This window comes from Callorhinchus milii, unplaced genomic scaffold (genome assembly GCF_018977255.1).
Source record: "Callorhinchus milii isolate IMCB2004 unplaced genomic scaffold, IMCB_Cmil_1.0 Scaffold1, whole genome shotgun sequence".
Lineage (NCBI taxonomy): Eukaryota > Metazoa > Chordata > Chondrichthyes > Chimaeriformes > Callorhinchidae > Callorhinchus > Callorhinchus milii.
Genome location: NW_024704742.1, coordinates 61613317 through 61638296, shown reverse-complemented (window position 1 = coordinate 61638296; position 24980 = coordinate 61613317). Strand labels below are relative to the sequence as shown.

The window sequence follows — 24980 nt, the reverse complement described above, 5'->3', positions numbered from 1 at the left end:
GATCTGTATGAATTCTCAATGGGTGAAAGAAGTAAGCCACAGATGTATGTTCATTGTAGGTTGTGATATATCAAAGAATGTAATAATGAAGGGCTATGGTATGTAAATATATATATTTATAGCGCACGATCAGAATAGAAAAAACTCTTCTAACCTTTTTCTTTTTCCTTCTCCGAAGTCGAAGCAGTTCTTTGTGTTGCCTTGACACAAAATTCACAGCAGCATACTCCAACAGGGCAGAGAACACAAACAGCAAGCAAACCGCCATCCAGATATCAATGGCTTTAACATAGGATACCTGCAGTGAACAATAACATGTGCATGAAATGCACACAAGTGAGTAATTCAACACAAGGTCTGCTTTGTGACTCTTCTTATTATAGGCCTTCAATCATCTGTTCATGTATATCCCTGCTCGCTTTCAATTTAATGAACCTATGACAGTGGCAGTAGAGCGTATACAATTCTGGGTACTAAACATCACCCTTTCTTGTTCTGTCAAGTGGCTAACACAAAACTCAGGCTACATAAATAATAGGTAAACAGGGGCTTGTGGAGGAAGGAAACTTGCCTATGGTTTCGCCCTGCCCAGGAATCAAACCCAGCTCCTCCTACTAGCGAGACGAGTGTTCTAACCATCACACTACAGGACTCCAGTATGAGTTGATTGGAGCGCGAGAAAGGGATGGAAGTGAGCAATGTCGCGAAAATGAAGAAAAATTGTCTTGTTCAGGAAGAAAAGAGAACCAAGGGTTGAACAGAACATCAAGATACATAAAACAGCCTGAAACGGCTGGCTAATTGATCATACCTCACTGTGGTGATGTACTATTGCTTCCATTGGATGGTGAATGAAGGGAACTTGCCATGGAAGCTTTTCCATGCCTGCTCAGTGCTGTCACACTTTAGTAAACCAACACACTGTGCCACAAGGCCATATTATATTTCAGTGGCATTTCCTTAATGCTGGTGCTAGTGTTTCTGCGCAGTCAGTGTTAGCTGATTTCAGGTAAATTATTCAGTGTCCTACCTTAGGAAGCGAAGCTCGAGATCCAGAGCTTTGTGTAGTCATTGTAAGTACTGTTGTGATACCTAAAGCTACTCTAGCAGGAGCTGCATCCATGTTTATCCAAAATGACACCCAGGACAGAATGACAATAAGTAGACTCGGAATATACATTTGAATTAGGTAATAGCCCATCTGTCTCTCAAGATGAAATCTTACTTCAATGCACGTAAACTTTCCTGTTAAAAAAACACAAAGGAAAAACATGCAGACTTGTTAAATCCAGTTCCTGTGAGTATCTTAAGAATTGTCAATGATATTTCAGTGTAATAGAAAATGGAAGTGCATATGTATGAAGAACCCATGCTTAAAACCGTATCAACCGCAAGCCGTTATGTTGATCACATTTAACTTTTCATTCACATTATTTTCCAATTTCTCTTCTTTCTGTCTTTGAGGGAGTACATATCCGCAGGAGCCAGCACCTTCTGGTATCTCATTTAAGTTGCTATTCATCACATGTGGGTCTGGATAGATAGTCTGGAGGCCTATTTAACTATGGGAGCAGCAGAGCAGAATCTGATCCTGTCCTCATTTGCTGTCCGCACATACTCACATTCAACAGAGGTCACTGGATAGCAGTGAAGTCAGAACCTCAGCTGGTATTTCCCTTCCCTAGCCCAGAGGTCATAACACCAATTGTCAATGGAACTTAGTCTGGTTTGGATACTCTTTAGTTTGGTGATGGGTTTCCATATGTATCAGACACCTAGGTCCCAAAGCTTGATATCAGCTTAATCAGCACAGACAGAGGATTTGGACCTGGGTCTTTCTTTTTCATTATACTTTAAAATATAGCTTTGCAGAGATGAATGCATTTTTTTTTAAGCGACAGTAAATTATATTGGGTTCCTGCATTAACAATAAAACAATCAGACTCAGCTCCTACCATCTGGTATTGAATTGGAGAGGACTGTAGTAAACTGGTAATATGCATGGATTTTTATTTAGATAATGCAGTATTGTACTGCACAGAATCTACACATGTGAGGATTATTTACAAATGGACAAATACTAAAGGAGGTTTCATAACACACAAAACCCCAGGTAGTATACTTTATTAAGGAAAATGTGGTAACACATGATCTTAGCTAATTTACTGCGTTGGTGGACAGGCAATTAGTCAGTCAACTGAATAGTGGAGAATTTGTATCCACTCAAACATTAAGGTCAATAAATCCACGAATCATCCTCTTGGCTTTCCGAATTATTGTTCTGAAGAACAATAGGATGCAGATCGATGCAAATCATTCCTCATGTGATGCCTGCCTAATCTCAGAAAGATTAGTGAGGTAAAGCAGATATTGCAATTGTCTCCACAGAAAGATGGAATGAATTGTATGAGTCCAATCTCCTCACAGCCATCAGAAAAGTGGCATTGGAACAGATCACTTGTTTGCCCAGTAAATCAAGGTGTGCGTCTTGGGGTCTAAGGAATAATAAATATAGTAAATAATCCTTGCATTTGATGTAGAGTCTTATCATGTCTCTGAGATGTCTCGAAACACTTCAGAGAATACACTGTAAAGTGAATTGACTGTATTGTGGGTGCACACAGGAAGACAGTAAAAGAGGGAAGTCCTTTCAGCGCAACAACCTTATTCAATATATTCCCAATGCATTGCCCTTTTCTCCTTAATAGATTTACTGCCCAAGGCCTTAAAGAGAAGAGGACAAAGCAAAATGATTTGCAATATGAGGGTGACGCATAAAAAAAATGTATTGAGGCCATCATGATTCTTTGATGTGTTTCAGAAGATAATATAAAAGAACTCAATTAATATACGTATAAGTATATTATTTAACAGTAATTACTTAGTTCTCAAACAGGAACCATAAATGAGTATTATCGTGGAATCAGCCTGGCTGAGAAATGTAAATCCCCAAATGAATTATCCCAGTACTAAAAACATAGCTAGTATATTTTAGATTTATGGTTGAGCAATCCACAACGGATAGTGAGAGACTTCTGAGGGTTTTAACATTTCCAATTAACTGGAAGTGGGAAATGCCAGATTAATTACATAAGAGCTCATGCCTTATTTACAAACTTCTCTCACAAAAGGTTTACTTTTCAGGCCACCGATAATTGCAACATTGTTAAAAGTGCTCAGAATTCGCAAGAGAAACGGTATGAGAGAAGCTTTTGAATTCTTCACTTTTAATCATGTTAAGTTAGCGTTTGCATCAACGAGCAGGCTCCATTTTGAACCCAATGGTATTTCCACTGTTGAAATACGCCCATGGTTGCTTTGAAGATTTGACCACACACCTCAGAATAAACCATACTGCATCGATTCGCAACATAAGCACAATGCCCTGGGGTACCATCTCATGTGAACGCTATAAACCTGTGCTTTTCCTGAGCTGCCAAAGTCACACCTGTATTGTAATGTTTTGTGCAGTATCGCAAATCATTCTCTTCTTTGAGAAGGAACTGCGGAAGGGTCAGCCCTTCTGCCACCTGCACCGGCCCATTTTCTTGCCATTCAAAAATAAGATCATTCATCGTGTAGCCAACTGCAGAAAGAAAATAAGGGTTAATGGAGCAACAGCATCAAGATGATCACGCCATCACAACTGGAGCAGCCCTGTCCAACCCAGTGGCCACTTCCACATTGATGAATCAATTTAACATGAGAAATAGAATATAGACACCAAAGTCACTCGCTTTGTGTGATCCAACGTGCATGGTTTCTGCACATGTCATGTTGCAGTTTTATTGTAATATATATCGTGCATGTTTGTTCTTGAGTAGCTGGATGCACCTATGAGAAATATCACACATTCCCTACTGTGTTGGCAGTCAGTCACTGGTCAGGCAGTCGCTGTTCTCATAGCCCGATCAGTTGTGTCGTCTACTTCCAGAAATATTATTCAATCGATTTGTGTCTTTCGAAAGTGTGCTACTGCGCAAATAAATATTTGCAAGACTTCAAGGGTATGAGATTGTGATTGCGTAAAGGATGGATAAATTCATTACAAGAAAACTTAATACTGCTAATTTGCAGTGCAGAAAGAGCATATGTAGTGCATAAAATGTGCAAAACACTATAGGGATAGGTATATATGTATATTGTTTGTTATGTATTGTATCTACGCCAAGTTCTTTTTTTATTATATAGTGGCCATTTCTGTTTCTTAGTGGCCACACCTGTGACAACTTGTTAATTTGGGTTGGACAACACTGCACTAGAGGCTTTTTTTTTAATAAAACATGTTAATAAACAACAACAACAACAAGATTTCATTTATAGTGTCTTTCACGTCGGGAGGACGTCCCAAGGCGCTGGACAGTTGGGTCGGGACCCGAGCAGGGGGGAAATGGTCAGGGTGAGGGGAGGGAAGGGAGGGAGCGAGGAGGGGGTAGAGAGTCGAGAGGGGAGCTGAAGGCACGGTCAAAGAGAAAGGTCTTGAGACCGGCCTTGAAGGAGGAAAGGGAGGAGGCGGCGAAGGCACTGGGGGATGGAGTTCCAGAGCCTAGGGGCTGAGAGGCTGAAGGCCCGACCACCAATGGTAGGGTGGTTAGGGTGGGGGATGTGAAGCAGACCGGAGCCAGAGGAACGCGGAGGGTACGGGCAGATAAGTAGGGGGATAGTAGGTCGGAGAGGTAGGAGGGAGCGAGGCCGTGAATGGCCTTGTAGGTGAGGATGAGGATCTTGAATTCGATCCTCTGGGGGATGGGGAGCCAGTGGAGGCGAGCGAGGGTGGGAGTGATGTGGTCACGAAGCCTGGTGCGGGACAGTACACGAGCTGCAGAGTTCTGAATGACCTGCAGCTTGTGGAGGGAGATGCAGGGAAGGCCGACGAGGAGAAAGTTCCCATTGTCCAGCCTGGAAGTCAAGCCACCTAATTTCCAGGCGTATTTCCTGGTCTCAGCTACCATTGTAATAATAATAATAATCCTTTGCATTTGATAGAGCGCCTTATAAAGTCTTCGAGACGTCTCAAAGCACTTCACAGAATATACTGTAAAGTGGAGTGACTGTATATTTTGTGCATGAAACGCGGCAGCCAATTGCGCACAGCAATGTCCCACAAACAGTCGTGGATTGAGTGACCAAATTATTATTATTACTACTACTACAGTTTATAGCTTTCAGGAGTGGTATAAATGTTTTTCATTTCGCTGCCCATGAGTGGCAATATTATGTTACATTATTTAATATATTATTGAAGAAATGTTTCAGTTCAAACGGACAGACTGCTAGACAGTTTCATGTCCATTTCTGTTCATTATCACAGAGCCCTGGTAATGCTTACAAAATAAAATATTTTACATAGAAGTGCACAAAGTGCTACCATCAGGCACATTCTGTGCATAGTCAAGTGTTGATTCAAGATCTGACATTGATGCAGATTGACATGCTGCAGGTTTGCTGTTCATTGCTCTGTACTCCAGCAGGATTCGAGTGCACTTGACTTAATACTTTCTAAGGGTTGCATATCTTCTAATGTATGCCCACTGGCAAACATTACTATAAAAGGGGCTGGTTGAATGTAACTCAATGTGGCATCTATTCACAAGGGTTTTGAGGATCTATAAAAATGTGATTTTCTGTGTTTTTTGTCCAAGATCCAGCATTTGCTGAAGAAATCTACACTTTCACAGATCACAAGGAAAGTTTGAATGAAGAAGACCCTTCACTACATTTGATCTCATCCACTCATAATATGCTCCCAACCACATCTCATCACAGCATCAAGCTATTTGATTTACAAAGCCTTTGCCAACCGATTTTAATAAGAAAATAAATTGGTAGCAATCTCATCTCTGAGTCAGGAGGTTGTGGTTCAAGACCCGCATTGGGACTTTGAGCTCACAATCTAGATTAGCACTCAATTATAGTGCGTTGCATTGTCAGTGGTGCCATCCTTCAGATGAAACATTAAACAAGGGCCCATCTGCCTGTTCAGGTGGACATAAAGATCCCAGGGCACTACTTGAACAGAGATAGGAGTTTTCCTGGTGTTCTGGTCAACAATCCCTTGACAGATTTGATACTTCACATCATGGCTGTTTCTGGGACATTCATTTGCTAAAATTGGATGCCATGTCACCTATAAAATACACAGTCACTACGCGATACAATAAAATCCTGTGAAGCATTTTGAGACATTTCAACAATGTGATAAATAAAGGATCATTTATTATTAAAATTGTGATAAAGGCTTGTGATACACAAAGGTGAGCAGAATTAAAGAGGTACAGAATTTTTTTTTTAAAAAATTAAGAAAATTAAAAGGTTCAGCAAATGTTTTGTTGTTCAGAGAGGTAGAAGAGATACAAGATAATAAGCTTTAAAATAATCACAAAATGAATTAAAGGGGAGGTTAGAAAATATTTGGTTGGAATATGAAATTCTCTGCCACAAGATAATAATACATTTGATATACATTTCATGTTGTGAGGCCATTTCAAAGCACTTCACAGGATATACGGTAAAGTGTAGAGACTGTCTTTTATAGGTGAAGATAAGTGAAAGAGGGCCCTTTTTTGTTAAAATAAAGGGAATTAGATTGATGTGCGAAGAGGAAGAATATTGTAGACTATGGATAGAGCAGGATTATATTGTCTGTTGTGGGCAAAAGCATCGGAACACACTTTATACAAATAATGACCCGTTTCTGTGCTATAACATTATATAACTTCTAAACGCCCCAATTTCCACAAGACAGTCTTGCGCTTGATCTTAATTTGGATGCCGCAATTATTAAGAACTGTCTTAAAATTAAGTATGCATTTTAGAATTTTCCATAATTTGGTGTGATCTTAAAGGCAAGATGTTTAAGACACAATGGTTTCAATTTCAGACCTTTAGAATTCATAGACTAATTATAGTAGAATCTTGTTAACGCTAGACTTTTCAGCGCTCCTAGTCATTACCAGGTGTTAAGAGTCCTATATAAATGGCAAGTTATTATTGTTATTATGCAGTTCATTACAACGAATTGCTTGTGGCCCCTATGCAATACACAAGCGCTGATTGTCTCGCACTATGTGCATGGGCTGGTCCCACCCTTCCATTAAATTGCTGCCAATGACACTTCCTGATGCTACATATATGTTGCCCAAGATGTAACCTCGGTTGTGACCAATGATCTGAAAGATGGCCATGTTGGCTTCTAGCTCTCTATAAATAGTCACCCTCTATAAATAAGTGCTGGTCATGAGGTCAACACTAGTGTCACTTCCTGGGCGCTGTTCATGTGCTGTGCATGGAAAGTGATGTTGTTGGCAATCCAATGATTTATACTCGGCCATTTTGGTTATAGTGAGCTAAAAATGAGGAACTTCCATTTTGCTTGATTAATGACTTTGCCGTTTCCCTGGGATACAGTTTTCAATGCATAAATCAGTTACCAAACTCCCTACCTACATCACTTCCTGTATGGGTTGCCTGAGCTGGCCATTACCCCTATTGAAACTGAGGAAGGAACAATTCACCAATTTAGTAAACAACTTATGTTAGAAACCTAGAGAAATACACTGCTACAACAAACTGCTAGACATTCAGAATAGATCCAAATTCAAAGTATGTAATTCTTCATATTAAAGTGAACTAAGCAGTAAATGAGCTTCCAGGGAGTCTTGTAACTGATTTATGCATTGAAAACTGTAGCCCAGGGAAATGGCAAAGTCATTAGTCAAGCAAAATGGACTCTGTTATGTCAAAGAAGTTCTTAATTATCTTGTACAGTTGTGTTAATACCATTAGCTTTAATTATTCTTAATAATTAAAATCATAAATTATTTCACAGCCCATTTTGTTTAACAAAACCTTGAGGCATAACATCAATAGATGTTAGAAAAGAATCAGATGCAACGACAGTTCGGATAGGTTCCCTGCATTTATTTCCCATATTTTCCACTGAACTTTCCATCCCACAGTCCCTTTGCCTCACTCCCTCCCTTGCCTCTTTCAAGGCCCTTCTCAAGACCCTCCTCTTCAACTGCGCCTTCGGTGACCTTCCTACCCCTACCCGCCCTGCTCTCCGCCCCTCCTGATCCCAAGCCCCTGGCCGGGTTCAAATTCCTGATTGTTCAGCGCCTTGGGATGACCTCTGGACATAAAAGTGTTTTACAAATGTAACCTGTTGTTTTAAATGTTGATAGTGCATTAAAACATGGGCCAGCAAGTGTACTCACTACACACTTGGATTGCTGGGGGTCTAGTGCCCTCTCTACAGGGACACTAACAGTTTGTGTTATGATGCTGAAAATATATAATTAATAATAATAATCCTTAGATTTGGTAATCCCTTCATGTTGGAAGGAAGTCCCAAAGCACTTCAGAGGATTTACTGTAAAATGTAGTGACTGTCTTTCGTGAGCAAATGAAGCAGCCAATTGAACACAGCAATGCCCCATGAATAGCCATGACCAATGACCAATTTTATTTTTAGCCCAGACACTGGCAAAACTCCCTTCTCTTTTTGAATATTGCCATGGATTTAAACGTCCACCTGAGCAGGCAGAGAGGGCCTTGGTTTAACGTTTCATCTGAAGCACAGCTTGTTTTGAGTGCTGTTTGTGGGAGCTGTTGAGAACTATTTCATCTTAATAATCTTTACGTTTGGTTTATTGTTCCATCACAAGGTCTCAAAGGGTTTCATAGGAATTACTGTAGAGTACTGGCTATTATTTGGAGGAGAACATGGCAGCCAATTTGACATAGTGGTGTCCCACAAAAAAGCCATGAAGTGAATGGTCATTTGAGGTTGGAATCAATACCTGAAATAAAAAGCTGGAAGTGCACAGTTGGTAAATCTGCTCTGATAAAGGGATTCACACAAAACAACAACCAAATAGTTTCTCCAATAAATATTCTGGGGACCTGAAGCCTTGGCTCTTACCAACCTGTGCCTAATAACTTCCAGCAATTCCTAATTAGAGAAATAATGATCATTCCATTTGATATAGTACCTATAATGTCTCAACGATTTTTAAAAAATTTCTGTGCAGGCAAACGCGGCAGCAAATTCATGCACAGCACAATGTCCCACAAGTAGCCAATTTTATCGAGAGAATTGTTGGCCAGAAGACGGAGGAAAAAGAGAGCACAGAGGAAAACCCCTTCTCTCTTCAAATAGTGTCATGGGATTTTTAACATCCATTCAGAGAGATAGGATGTCAATTTAATGTCTCAACGAAAGGATTGTACTTCTGATAAGGAACAACAACAATAACTTGCTTTTATATAGCAACCTTCATACAGGATAGTGCCTCAGAATGCTGCATACTCCCAGCACTGTACTCAAGTGTTAAAAGTCCCTACATGTTTTGAACCCACAACCTTCTGACTCAGAGAAGAGGATCCTACCAACTGAGCCAAGCTGACACTTAGCAAGATTCTTTAACTGCTGTTGGAAATATATATTATAACAGCCTAAAGCTGATTAGCTGGCCAAAAAATAAATTAAATTCTCGGACGCAAGTTAAAAAATAATAAAACTACTTAAAGAATATATTAAACATTAATCCCAACTATTATTGTTTAGCAATAGCTCTACAATTAAAAATGCAACACAATTGTAACTGACTTGAAGAACGTAATTTTGTGTGAAGACAGATTTTGCAGTTAGCCAGATGGTTAGATTTTACACTTTTTTGCATAATAAACTCTTCAAATGAATTTCTGCACTTCTGTTTTGTTGCACACTGCAGAACATAGAATGTATGTAAGGATATTACTGTATGGCTTTCTACCACTTTAACCAATGTCTTCAGCAGCAGTGTGACAAGAATAACTACATTAACCACAATGCTTGACCTTTACTGAGAAACTGCATGCAGGATACAGGGTGTCTATTCTCAATGGATTTTTCTTTAAATCCACTAAAGCTATCTGGTATTTGTTTATTGTGGGCAGTATGTTTATAATACCAAATACAGAAATTAATAGCAGCCAATTTATTTTACATGTTTTTCCTTTCCCTCTATGACGCAGTCCAACTCATGACCAAGAATTATGACTTTCATAACTGAGAGATTCAATGAATATGTATTTTGTACATTATTATATTGGGTTGTAAATTACAGAAACTTCATCATTCAGCATACATGAATGGTATTTAAATTACTTCGGGAATTAACTTGCTCCATTTGCTCCGTGCAGAGAATTTTTTAATTTGGTCAGCCGGGTGTTTGACTCGTGTGGAAACCCATCATCATGCTTAAGAGTATCCAAACCAAACTGAGATTTCCATGCATCCCACCTACACATAAAAATTCCATATATATTGTTGGAATGGATGCGCACTCTCCCTGGAGGGCTGCATCCAGCTTACCTATTTCTGGAAAATATTAGGCATAGGTTAGCAAGAGCCAAGCCTTGCGGACCCAGAGTGTACTTTGGGGTACTGTTGGAGTCTAACCAATTAAAACTGCATAGCTTGCCACTCTCTGGCAAGCTTTCCTGCTGCTTGTCCAGCTAGGACCACCCTACCCGTTACGGCTTAATGGCAGGGTTAACAGGAGTTGTCAAGGATTCCTCAGTGACTGGTCTGCCCTTCCAGGTCCTGTTGATGAGCCAGGCTGGGTGTGCTGTCATCAGCATTGCCCTGGAATACTGCGGATCCACCTGGCTCGGGAACCGGACTACCGGGACTGCCATAGAGGGCTGGCTTGATGCTTTTGTTGACCTTTTAGAATTAGAAACCTTGGTGTATGAATCAGAACAATGCCCTTAGTTTTAACTAACACTTAAATGAAGATAAAGATTACCGTTAACAATGTCAAAAGACTGTTAAAAAAATTACCAATTGCCTGCCTTGATAGAAAGTTAGCTTTGTTGGTGGAATGATACTTAAGTTGCAATATTGAAAAAACAATATAAACACCTTTTGAGAAGGATAAAAATGGTAGCACATTTATAGGAAATGTGAAAGACAGCAAAAAACCATTGGTGATGGAATTTTCATATTTCAAAGCACTTCACTGGATTTTGCTGTAAAGTGTAGTGATGCGATACCTTGTGGCCAAAGCGGCAGCCAATTGATGCACAGCAGTGTCTCACAACCAGCATGAAGTGACTGAACAATTTTATCTAGGGATTGTCAGGAATGGGAGAAACATCCTACTGTTTTCTAATAATGCAATGGGATCGTTAACCTGTCCACCTGAATGGGCAGATAGGGCCTCAATTAAACCTTTCATTGTCATCTACCTGCAGGAGTGATACACACTTTCATCAGCTTGGCAAAACATTTTGTAGGGTTTAGCTGGGATGTGGGTTGGATCCATTAACTGTTATCAAGCTGTACATTCACAAACCCTACAAATTACTCCAGGCCTATGGCTCATATCAAGGGAAGAAAATCAAATTTAAAGCTTCAGATATTTCACATTGATTTCTTTGCCTTGGATCATATAACAAAAGCGACATAAATTTGTTTTTCCTATTTATCTCTGTGCCAGACCAAACATCCTGGCAACCTTTACAAGTGTTTTAATGTCATTGCATTCAAGCTTCAAGATTAATTAATGACTGGAACAGATTGCCAGGAAGGGTAGTTGATGCCGGGATGCTTGGAGTTATTTGAAAAGCAGCTTGATGCTATGCTGGATGTATCATAGAGCGAGTATCCTGAAAGGATAGGATCAGATGGACTGAAGGGTCTTCTTCATCCAAACCAATCTTGTGATCGTGGGTGGAGAAGTTCCTCACTGAATTTGTAACTATTCACAATCTAGATAGGGAACGTCCTTTGTCAAACCAGTAAAAAGACTGGCGGTGATGAGCAAGCTACTTACAACTTTCCAACTGCATTATACACGTTTGAACATCCATCGGGAAATTTTTTAGATCCATAGGGCACGAAAGAATTAAAGTCAATCTGAAAGATTAAATCAACAATAAGCAAGCCTTTATTTTTCATGCACAGTGATTATAAAAAGGTGTTGGAAAACATACGTTTTTAAAATTCATATGCAAAAGATATTATTGATCAACTAAACACCCTGTGTCACATCATACCAGCAGGCATTTTTTGCTGAGGCTCACAAGTTATATTGTTCCAAAAGGAAGTTACATATTAATGGTAGCTGCAGTTTGTCCTTATCAACAAGTAGGTTCATATTGAACAGGTACTTTCTAAAAACATTATATTTAAGTTTTACTGAGATTGCAAATGTTTATAACCAGAAACACCAGAAACATATAGTAATAAAGTTCACATTGTGCATCTTGACATCTTGACGAGTTTCTTAAACTCATCAAGATTAAGAAAGGGATAAGAGTTACAAAGGGTAAAATGCCTACTTTCAGAGAAGGTTGAGGGGAGACTTGATAGAAGTCTTTAAAAATCATGAGGGATTTCTATAGAATCAGTGATACAGTAGTGAGAGGCCATCAATTAAAAATAATTACCAAAAGAGCAAAGAGGGGAATTTGAAGAAATTTTGTTACGCAGAAAGTTGATGGGATGTGGAATATCCTCCTGGAAATTCTGATTGAGGCATTCAAGAAGGAATTAGATATATATTTAAAAGAGAGTAAATTGCACGCATATGGGGAAAGGACACGTAAATAGTATGGACTCAATTGTTCTTTCAAAGAGACAGCACAGGCATTATGGGCTGAATGGCTTTTTCTATGCTGTAAAATTCTATGGTATTACGGTTCTCTTCCTTGAGTGGTATGAGTGTAAAGTAACATCGGAGCTAATTATCACCGCAGTGTGAGGTATTCAGTATGAAATACACAAAGCAACCACTAGGTGACAAGCATTGCTTCCCAAATTTCTGACCACCAATTGGTTTTAATTTTTTTAAAAATGGTTTCAAATTGAAGCCCTTATAATGTGTGGTTAGATTGTTTTGTTTAACAATTGTTTTTTGGGTTCAATCTCTTTGAGCAAGAATTTTTTTATGATTTGGGCATTTTTATGGAGTTAATTTCTTAGCCTAGAAGTATGGATTTTGTAAGCGGTTCAACCTTCAGAAAGCAATATTCACAAAAAATAGAACTTAGAACAATGTAGAACCTAAAATTGACAATAATATTCAATGGTTCAAGTACAAGAAAATGGGTCAGTGAGAACCCTAAAATGAACAAACCACTTACCTGGAGTAGGGCACAACTTGTTGGCATTCCTTAAAAGCATTCCTTAAATAATAACAATAATCCTTAGTGCCTTTCATGTCAGGAGCATGTCTCAAAGTGCTTCACAGGATTTACTTGTAAAGTGCAATGGCTTTGTATATGGAAAACGAATGTGGCAGCCAATTGCACTCACCAATGCTCCTTAAACAACCATGAAGTGAATGACCAATGTTTTATTTGGGGGATTTTTAGCCAGAAACTCCCTTCTCTCTTTGAATGATGCCATGGGATCTTTAATGTCCACTTGAAGAAACAAACATGACTCAGTTTAATGTCTCATCCAAAGGACAGTACCTCTGACATTGCAACCCCCGTAATTGCACTGAAGTGAGGCTTGAACCCACAATCTTCTGATTCAGTATAGGCTGAAGCCTAATAAGCCAGGCTGATAGATGAATGATCTACATTAAGACTAGATTTAAGCAGAAATTAAATAATAGCGTAATTGTACTCACAGTCCTGTAAGGAGAATTGATACTGTCTAAGCACAGAAACTAAAATGGAAATTGGATTAATTTGTGCTAGTTAAAAGGTTTGAATACATACCTTATAGAATAGAGGACGTTTCCATTTTTGAAAATTCGCAGCAATTTGTTATCTGTTGTAACTTCATGAAAGTTTGCTCCTTTTTCGTTTGCAAAAAACAAATCTGGTTTCCAGATTGAATCCAACATAGAAGGGTCCAGGTCCAGAGAGTCATCTGGATACTCACTGTATGCCAGTCGCGGGTCATTCCACTGCTGCCTCAGGAAGATGTTAACACGGTAATCCTGTATTCAATAAAAGTACATGTTTAAACTCTTTTCCTTCCCGTTTGGAGATTTGACCTCAATGTAGGAGGAGCCTTGCCAATGGCAGAAGGTGAGGCACACTAACCACTGCAATAGGATTGCCTGAAATCACCTGAGTAAAATGCTTCAAACTGAACTGCACCAAATTTAAACCATTGACAGCTGCATTCACATTTGATTTTCTCGTAGTCCCCAAACTATGCATAGACAGGATGTCCTTAGGCAGGCACATGATGGTTCCTCTAAGATGCTTACAATCTGTTAATTGTGCTGGTGTGAATGAATCCCTAAAAATGCAGTGTTATTCAGGTTTAAAGTATCACAAGTGTTGTGGAGACTGGGTATAATAATAATAATCCTTGCATTTTATATGCGCCTTATCACGTCAGATCATACCACTTGCAGTACAAATTTCACACTTATTGGCCAAAGAATAATTTTAAAAGCAAAAACAAAAGAAAGTTAAAAATAGGAATCAAAGAACATATTGCCTTGCTACATTAAAATCATAGATGGAACCAATTTAATTCTGAAAAGGCTGAGGGAGAGACCGTTATCCAGAAGTCAGTGCTTAGACTCAAAATTAATGTTCAAGGCAGGACACTAAACAGTGGGAATTGTCACAACATACACCACATGTTTCTACCTAAAACAAGGGGCGAGGGGAGGAGAAGAGAATATTAGAGGGAAAAGATATATTTCAAAATCACATTGAATCATGTGAGATATTTAATTATTTTGAGTGCCATATACTGCTCATTAATTTCAGAAAATGTCAGCTTTAACCGCAGGAAGCTTCTGTGCCAGCACTAAGGCTCAGGAAAGGAAGACTTGCTAATATTCTGTAAGATATTTCTATCCTGAATCTAGCTTAGAAATAATTCAACCATATAAATAAATGACATTAGCACTATTCCTTCAAAAAGTGACCTATTGTCTTTCATGACCTATTCTGATGTTCCTTGAAGCCTTGATTTAAACATTATCCTGATGTGAAGAATGAATTGAACAAAACTACAATCGGGTGTCAGCTTCATTCATTCGGTTGCACTCACGTCTCTGTGTCAAAGATTGTGGGTTCAAGCCCCATGTTGGCAATTTGAATTTACAACGTATTTACAACTCCATTGCTGCGCTGGGTATATGCTGCATTACTGGAGGTGCCATCCTTCGGAAAGATATTAAACCGGGGTGCAGTCTGCCATTAAAGATTGCATTGCACTATTCAAAAAGAGGACGTTTCTCCTGGTGTCATACTCAACACCAGATAAAAATTTTCATTTACTTCATTGTTCATTTTACTTCATGTAGAACATTGCAAACTGGCTGCTGAATTTGCCTACACAAATAGAGTAGGCGCCCTTTACAGGAAATCAGTAAAGATCTTTAATCAAGTACTAGAATGCAATAAAAATAATCCTTTCATTTGATATAGCGATGTTCATGTCAACAGGATGTCTCAAAGAGCTTCACAGGCTATACTGTAAAATGTATATTTTAAAAATATATATATATATTTTGTAGGTGAACAAAAGTGTCAATTTGGGCAAAGCAAAATGCAAAATGTCAGTAGTTAGCGGCAAGCAGTACCCCAAATTAAAATAGCATGGGTTTAGACAAATACCAGTCCCAATTTAGATAATTTCTTGATAGATCTACATCGGAGCTGGTCATAATAGGAACCTGGATTTATTTATTAATACACCACAAGAATTAGATAATAGTTGGGAGTAATTTAAATGTTTTATGTTATGTGGTAACAGCTTTGGATATTCAAGAAATTGATTTGTAAATTATTAAACTGCTTAAAAAGGCTTAAACAGCAATGTGGCTAATTGTTATAATTAATCATAGCATCACATTTGGGAATTAATGTGGTTTCCCTGAAAGTAAAACATCACTAGCTGTATTTATGGGATTCCTTGGTGTGATAATTTAGCAGCTGGAGTAATTCAACAGAGAACAACAACTTAGATGACCTTGACACATGCTTGGAAATAGCTCCATTGAGGCTGAAATCTGAAACCAGCATTTTGTAGCTCTACCCTCACAAATGAATTCTGTTTTACTATAATCAGCACTTTGACCATTGAGCAAGACCTGTAATTTGAAATCAACTCAACCTTGTTAGAGAAATGAAGCTGTGCTCCTCCCACTTATTGTGAACACAAAATAATAATTCTTGTATTCACATTTGATATAGCGTCTGTAACATTGAACCGCCTCTCAGTGCGACACTGTAATTATTGTTAAAGATAGTTGTTAACTATCTAGGTGTAGCCAATTTGCACATATCAATGTCCCACAAATAGCCATGAAGTGAATCAATGAAATAACTGGAGGATTATTGGCTTCAATTGACTCAGTATCCTCTGGCAAAGTCTCCTGCTCCTGATCACAATTCATTGAATTATTGCCAGGGAGGGTGATTGAGACCAGGAGATTGAATGTATTTAAAAAGCAGCTTGATGCTGTGATGGGAAGATGAGTAAGGGAGATGTTCCGGAGGGATGAGATCAGATGTGCTGAGGATGCTTGTTCATCCAACCAATCTTGTGATCACAATATTGGTCTAGATTAAAAAGGCCTTTTGCCACATCCAATCTTATCCCTCCAGAACAACCCCCTACTGTACCCCCATCAATGTATTCTAAATGAGTTCAGTGTCTCAGCATCTACCACCTTTCCTGGCAACCTGTTATAGTCGTTGATTACCCTCTGCGTGAAAAAAAACTTCCCGGTATTTGTCCGGAAATTGCCCTTTACAACTCTAAACCTATGTTGTCTTGTTCTACTGTCTTGATACATCCTGAAGTATTGATCTGGGTTTACTTTTTCAATTCTATTCAAAATGTTATACACCTTTATGAGGTCCCCTCTGAGCTGTCTTTTCTCAAGCCAGAGTTCTTGTGAAGTGAGCTAGACATGAATGTGGTACTTGTTTATATACAATGGGCAAGGATAAGGTCATTGGCTCTAAAGGTCAGACTGATGACAACTTTTACTGCCACAATGCTGGGCGAAAGAGGGCTACTGGTGCCTGTGGAGCAATAGCTCAGCTTTAGTCACTGTTGTCAGGAAATGGGAAGAAAATCAGAAGGAAAAACTGAAGGAGGGAAAATAAATAAAAGAAAATTTCCAGGAAGAAGTTCCATCTGGGTCTAGATTTACTCTATTTATCTAACATTTCAGAGTGTGTAGAATTTGGCAAAATGTTGAATTCAGGTTTAGCTTTTAGAAATTGTTTTACTGTAATTCTTAAAGTAACTTACAGAAAATCAGCTTAAAAATTAAGTTTCTATATTCTGGATACTCTGAAATGCTCCATAAATCTAGACTTAGGTGCAACTTTCTCTTCGATATTGCACAGGCATCATACTATACTGGTGGAAAATCTACAGCAGAATTGATGGACACATCCAAAGTCAAAGGTTTTTGATGGACACTGACACTGTTCAAGCTCTTGCTTGGAATGTTCTTGGGGAAAGATATAAATTGTGATTAATTTCCCTGTTAAGGTAAATAACCAGAAGGTGCCGACCATGAAACCTCAACAGATATAAAATGGAGTCTGTAAAATTACATCCTGTTTTTATGTTCCTCCTTGGCGTGCATATGTGGAACTCTTGGTCTGATTTTACTCTGAAGCATAATAATGGTTTCTGCATATGACCAAAATTAATTGGGGGCCAGCATTCTAGGAAATGAGTGCTGCCACCTTGTGGCCATTTAGTGTCTAATGCTATATTCAGTACAGAGATGGTGTTATGGAATATCGCAAACTTTGGATTATGTTCCTCTTTAAAATATTTCTCTTTGAAATGTTATTGCATTTATCTACGTTTTCATCTGCTAGTCTGAGCAACTATTTCTATTCTAACACAGTAAAACAATAGTATGTGTAATAATACAGCTGTATTCCTTGCAGGGCTGCTGCAAGACAGCTTCATGTCACATCGTAAAGTAAAATTGTCAGGTCATAAACCCCTAAAGGAAAACAGCTGTCCAAGGGAAGAAAAGCCAATTTAGAAAAGAATCAGTTTTGTTTTACATTATGTGTAACATCTGGTTTACCGAGGAAAATTAGAAATAACTATCTTTACTCACCATAGTTGTCTCCGCAATTGAACCAAAGCTGTTGATAAAAATGTTGCAGCTGACATTAACAGGTGGGCCTGAAAAATATAATAACGAGCAAAACATTGAAATGCAATTATTGTCGTAATCATAACATGAAGAGGAATAGCACTGGGCAGAAAATGAGATAAGGAAGAATGACAGAAACGGGATTGATTGACTGACTGTCAGTAGATTTGGTGGGGGTCTGAGCTTTCAAATAGAATTTCCCTAACTTTAAACTTTCAATGCCACAGTTAGTAAATTTACGGACAAATGGAGAATTCACATGATTGCAAGAGAGGTTTTGATAAAGAAAGCCCTTTGGCCCATTTGATCTCATCCTCCCAGAATACCCATCTCACCATCGTTCATCACAGCAAACTCTTTACATGTGTCCAGTGACCTGGCATCAGCCACCCTTTCTAGTGACGTGTTCGAATCACCCTCTGGTTAAACCAATATTTTCTGGTGTCTTCAGCAACTCAGGGCCTACAAAAGTTAGGGGCTTGAACTCGACAGATGGTGCTGGTCCAGTTCTTGATTTTTTTGTGTCTGCCATTGATTTTTTGGAATCACGGATTGGACCCCCTCAATCTCACTTTAAATCAGATGATGGCAAAATTCAACAGACTACTTAAAAAACAACACAAAAAAGGCAATTCTGCTTCACAGAAAGCAACCCTGTTAATTGCAAATCCAGGATGGTGGACGGTAAAATATGAGTTAGATTATTCAGTAGTCGGGGGTTGGGGTATTTCAAAATACATTTTAATCTGTTTCTTAATTCGGGAAAAAATGTGTTTAACAATTCCCCGATTTTGACACAATAAAATAAATCATTTTGACCATGTAAAAACAATCCACAAATGTCACTCTAGGCCCAAAATTTCTCCTGGTTCAATTTGGTCTTAATTTGGAAAGAGGTTCTTTTTAAAAATGGTAGAAAACCAGCTTCCAAGTTAAGACTGAATTTCAAAATGTTTCCACAGTCCTAGGTAAGCATAATTTTTAAACTAAAAAGGATATGACTAAGTCGAATTTGAGGCCCAGTATTGGGTGACCACTACAGCTAATTTTACCAATGTTTACTTTAGTCTTGCTGGAGTTAAAGTGGACACCTACCATGATGTTACCCAATTCTATCAGAGGCTGAATTCTATCTTTAGCAGTTTACCTAGCAGTAAGTAGGAATGTGGTTGTTAGTTGATTGGCAGATGGGTTTTCCGGCGGTAATAACTCCTACAAAAAATTGGTCACTTCCATCCACAACTGTTTGTGGGACACTGCTGTGCGCGATTGGCTGCCGTGTTTTGCCCACAAAATATACAGTCAATTCACTTTACAGTATATTCTGTGAAGCGCTTTGAGATGTCTCGAAGATGTAATGAGACACTATATCAATTGCAAGGATTATTATTATTGGTTATTATTTAATAGTGTAGAGACAAAACATAACAATCGTTGCATTTGGCATAGCACCTTTCATAATGGAAGCACAACTGAAAGCACTTCACAGAATTTTCTATGAAGTGCAGTAACTGTGTTTGTAGGCAAATGCAGCAGACTATTTGCACACAACAATGTCCCATGAAATCAATGACCAATTTTTTTATTTGTTGACCAGGACACCAATTCTTTTTGAATAGTGCTATGGGATCTTTAACATCCACCTGAACCCACAGCATGATAAAAAGGGAAAACAGGAAAGCCACTTTCATCTTCCACGGGCTGTTTTTTATTGCTCTAATATTGTGCTAGCATTACTTTCTATTTCTAGGGTCTGTCCTTGCATTCTTTTCTGAAATCATTTCTCAACACAAGCACAAAATGATTACAGACAACTGTGATCAGCTCCAATCTTCTCACTTGTGCACTCGCCATCTGGCACGAGGCATTTGTGTCGGAAGTTATTAGTTTGGATAAGTAACACTAAGCACCGCTTTCTTTCGATGAATATTCACAAGGAGTACATGAGGAAGGTAAAATATAAGAATGGAGAATTACTGTTTCGCTCATACCATCCAGCTTTCTATGCCAAGGCATGATATGGCCTCTTGTTCTCATCAGGTTCTAAAAAATGTTGTAATAAATAATCCTTGCACCCTTCCCATAGGGAAGATGTCTCAAAGCAGTTCACAGGATAAACTGTAAAGTGCACTGACTGACCTATAATGTATAGGTATTTTATAGCGACCAATTTGCACAAAGCAGTGTTCCACAAGTAGCCATGAAGTGAATGATTAATTTTATCTGAGGGATTGTTGGCCTAGACATCAGGAGAAACTCTCTTGTCAAACAATTCCATGCTATCTTTAAAGTCTACCTGAAAAGGCAGACAGGGCTTCGGTTTAATGTCTCATCCGAAGGATGGCACCTCCATCAATACAACACACTCTCGGCACTGCAGAGAGTGCAAGCCTAAATTTTGAGTTCAAAATCCCAATGTTGGGCTTGAACCTGCAAAGTTCTGACTCAGAGGCAAAAGTGCCACCAACTGTGCTAGGCTGATATCTGATAAGATTCCCATTTACTAACGTCTCACTTGGAACCAGAAATTGCCACTCTTCCTCCAGCCTGGAAACTGTTCTGAAAATAATTGTTCCCAAATGGGCTTTGTTCTCAATGTAATAGGGAAGCCCTGGCTAAAATTAATGATTTCATATATATTCACGGTCTACCACTTTATTGATTTATGTTTAATTCATTCAAAGTGCTGTTGTAATGTGTGGAATGTAGTTTGTTCTCAGTAAGTGCCATTAACCCACAAATCTCATTGATTGTGACTTTAATGTAAAGCCTGCGGGAGGATACGAGTTGTAAAACTCTTGGATTTTGTGGCGAGGGGCAGTGAAGGACACAACTTTTTCTTGTTTGTCGCCCATAAAATATACACTTTACAGTATATTGTGAAGCACTTTGAAATGTCACAAAAACGTGATAAGACGCTATATGAAATGCAAGGATTTCTATTAATATTGCTTTACATTTCATTGCATTCTGTTCCCTCAGCTTTAGGTGTGGGTGGGTGGGCTGAGTGGAGTGAGAGACATATTTCATTTTTGAGCATCCAGAATTTGGAAAACTTTTAAATATTGTTTTAATTTTGAAATCTATTTTTTATAAGATCATTAAGAACTATAGAAAACTGTCATCAAAGTTGAGATTGAATTCCAGAAATACTACATAAATAGAGTGAACCTAGATTCAGGTAAAAAAAATCTCTCCTTAGATTTCCCCAGACTCAGAGAACAGTCAGGTGACAACATCACAAGATTGATTTGTGAAATATAACTCGATCCAAATCAAGGGTGTGTTAGTACCTTCTTTATTTGTCAATCCAAACATTCCTAAATCTACCACCCAAAACCACACACTTTGTCCCACTGACAGTGTCTTTTTGTACTTCCGCTCTTATTCTTATTGGCGCTTTTGTTAATTGTTAATTTAGTCTTAAAGAAGTATCCAACAGTTTGGATGAAGAAGGCTTTTTGGCCCATCTGATCTCATTCTTCCAAACTACACACCCTACCATCTTCCCATTACAATATCAACCTGTTTTTTTAAAATGAGTCGAGGCTTCAAGCACCCTTCCTGTTCCACTTTTTAATTATCTTAAGGGTAAATGAATACCTGCTGTCTAAACTGAAATTGGTCACTGTAACTCTAAACCTGTTGTTCTGCGATATTGGTTCATCCAAAAATGTTGTTCTTGATTTACTTTTTTAATTCCAATTAAAATCTTGCCTACTTCTATCAGGCTCTTCTCTGAGATGCCTCCTTTCAAGACTGAAGACCCCTAGCTTGTTTAACCGTTTGCTCATAGTTCATTCCTCTACCACTGAGGATAATCCTTGTTACACTCCTATGCATCACCTTTATGACCTGGGAAGCCCCCAGATCACCTCAGACTCAAAGAGGAGTCAGGTAATCTGCTCCCTGGACCACAACCATTTTCTCTCTTAAACAGGCGACTGTGAGTGCATGAGAATAGCGTGGGATAGTTCTCTAGTTCTGGAGGATAGGAATTCCTCATGGACTAGCTCCATTGTGTCTGTGCTGGCTGTAAAATAACAATGCATTCAGCCTTTCCTCCCATGATCCTGTAAATTACTCCTTTTTGCAAACCTATCTTGTTCCCTCTTGAAAGCGAATGTTCTACCTCAAATAATGCATGGAGCAGGGGATTCCACATTCCAGCACCTCTCTGTGTAAAAGAAAATCCTCCTAACTTCCCTCTTTCATCTCTTGTTCATTATTTTAAATTGATGCCCTCTTGCAACTGATTTTAGGCCCAACTATTGTGCTGACATTAGGGGCAGGAGGAAGTCCAGTATTGCATAGAATCTTCATAGAAGGAGGCCATTCAGCCCATCTTGCCGGTGCCAGCTCTTTAAAAGCATTATCCAATTTTCCCTACTCCCCTGCTCTTACTCCATAGCCCTGCAATAAAAAAAAGATAATAATTTGGTCGCTCAATCCACAATTGTTCGTGGGACACTGCTGTATGCAATTGCCTGTTACTTTCTCCCATAATTCACTTTATATATTCTGTGAAGCGCTTTGATTCGTCTCGAAGATGTGATAAGGTGCTATATCAAATGCAAGGATTATTATTATATAACCCTGCAATAGATAATAATGATAATAATAGATAATAATAATCCTTGCATTTGCTACAGCGCCTTATCATGTCAACAAGACATAGATGGAATAATGCAATTTTTTTAATGGTTTGAATGTGGTAAGAAACATCACATTTTTTACCGTAAACTATCTTAGCTCCAGCATCACAGAGCATTTCTTGCTGCATCAGTTCGAATTTTTCCATTTCCACAACAAGGATCATTTTGGCTCTTCCAAGCATTAGTCTAGTGCCAAATGATGAGTGGTTTGGGATCACAGACTCATTGTGAATTGGCCTTCGGTGAATATTTCACTTCGAACTTTTACAGTCAGAGATATGCCAATAACACCTACTTAAATGTATGAAGCTCCATTCACACAAAATACAACAACAAAATTACATTTGTATAGCAATAATTGCAAAGCGTAATTTCAGGACGGACAGTATTTCTTTACCCAATGAGTAATTAACAACTGGAACAAATTACCAGGAAGGGTGGTTGAGGCCAAGACACAGCTTGATTCTGTGATGGGAGGGTGAGTATTCTGGAAGGCTAAGATTAAATGGGCTAAGGGATCTCTTGATCCAAACCTCTCTTGTGAACCTGTGTAAGGAAAGCAGCCTAATAATTCCCAGCTGACCTTTCTTCTGTATTTTCAAGTCTGAAATAAATTAATCTTTTGCTCCCCTGCGAATGTACGCAAAAAACAGGAATAATTCAAACTGAAGCTGTATGATTGATAGCTCCCAGTATAAGTGGGACAGCTCCACTAATCCATCCTCAGCAATTCCATATACTGAGCTCAGATTACAATATAGAATCACAGTGAAACTGAACCATAAATGTAATCCTTTAAACATACTGCTGCAGTGTATCATCTGCATATTGATGGTCATCAAATGCATACAGAGTAATCCCTCTCCATTTGCAGATATTATTCAAAGTCCTGATTTAAGATCCCCACCCCCCCAATCCCACCTCTTCTTTTACTTTTTTTTACTGTTTGTTCATTTTGTTTTCTTTTTCCCCCTTTTACAATTTCAAAATTTTCTTTAGTGTTTTCGTAAATTTAAATATAACATGTCCAGGGCAATGCCTTGGTCTGGCTCTGTTGGTAGCACCCTCTTGCCTCTGAGTCAGAAAGTTATGGGGTTAAGCCCCAAATTGGGGACTGTGTGCTCACATATGCAAGGCTGATATTCCATCACAGTACTGGGCGAGCGCAACATTTTTAGAGAAACCGTCCTTCAAGTGAGACATTAAACTCAGATTTGGTTTATTCAAGCAAACATTTAGGATTCCTTGACACAATTTGAAAAGAGAAAGGAGTTTCTCCAGTTGTCCTGGCTAACAATCCCCTGATAAAAAACAACTTTATAGTTGTTTGTAGGATAATTGCCCTGTGCAAATTGGCTGCCATGTTTGCCTGCAAATACACAGCCACTAACAATAATTACTGTAGAGCACATTGAGATGTTGGAATCTTAGAGGCTTTATATTGAATGCAAAGGTTATTAGTATTTTTCTTTTGTGGTTCGTGTGGCATCCTGTAGCTCAGTGATTAGAACACTTGCTTCACAAGTGAGACGACCTGGGTTTGATTCCCGGCAGGGCAAAATGTTGGGCAGGTTTCCTTACTCCACACGCCTCTGTTTACTGAGCAGTAAGTAGGAACCCGCTTGTTAGTCGATTGGAGGATCGCTTTTCTGGGGATAATAATTTCTTCAAAAATACTACTAATAATAATTTGGTCACTTAATCCCCGACTGTTTGTGGCTGCCGCAATTGGCTGCCGTGTTTCTCCTAGAAAATACAATTAACTTTACAGTGTATTATGCGAAGTGCTAGGAGACATCTCAAAGACATGATATATTGCTATATGAAATGCAAGGATTATTATTATTACATTCTCATTATTGATACCATAATAAAAATTGTTACTCTCTGATCTAAATTCAATGCAAACAAATTCAATTGAGTTAGATTGCTCATCTCACTTTTGTTTGTGGATGTTGCTGGTGTAGATTATTTGCCTTGTTGGTCCACATAACAACATTCTACGTTAAATGCAAGGTTATTATCAATTTATTTCCAGATCATCATCCTGTTGTCAATTTCTGCTTTGTGATCTAGGTAGACATTTAGATAGATCTTTGCTCGGCCGACACCAGCCTGCTCCACTGTGAGCTAACGCTGTGGTTGAAGCAAAAAGCACCAATGTATTTAAGAGGAAACTTGTTCCACAAATGAAGGGTGTGGGAGACGGGATTAG

General features: G+C 38.7%; 1 protein-coding gene across 1 annotated transcript in view; it reads right to left on the bottom strand.

The window, feature by feature from the left end:
- Positions 1-24980, bottom strand: part of glra3 (glycine receptor, alpha 3) — a 55056-nt gene that overhangs the window by 10335 nt on the left and 19741 nt on the right. The window contains 6 exon segments of the mRNA XM_042341948.1: positions 155-298; positions 1031-1245; positions 3449-3586; positions 11823-11905; positions 13720-13943; positions 18072-18139. Coding sequence (XP_042197882.1) covers positions 155-298; positions 1031-1245; positions 3449-3586; positions 11823-11905; positions 13720-13943; positions 18072-18139 — 872 coding nt within the window.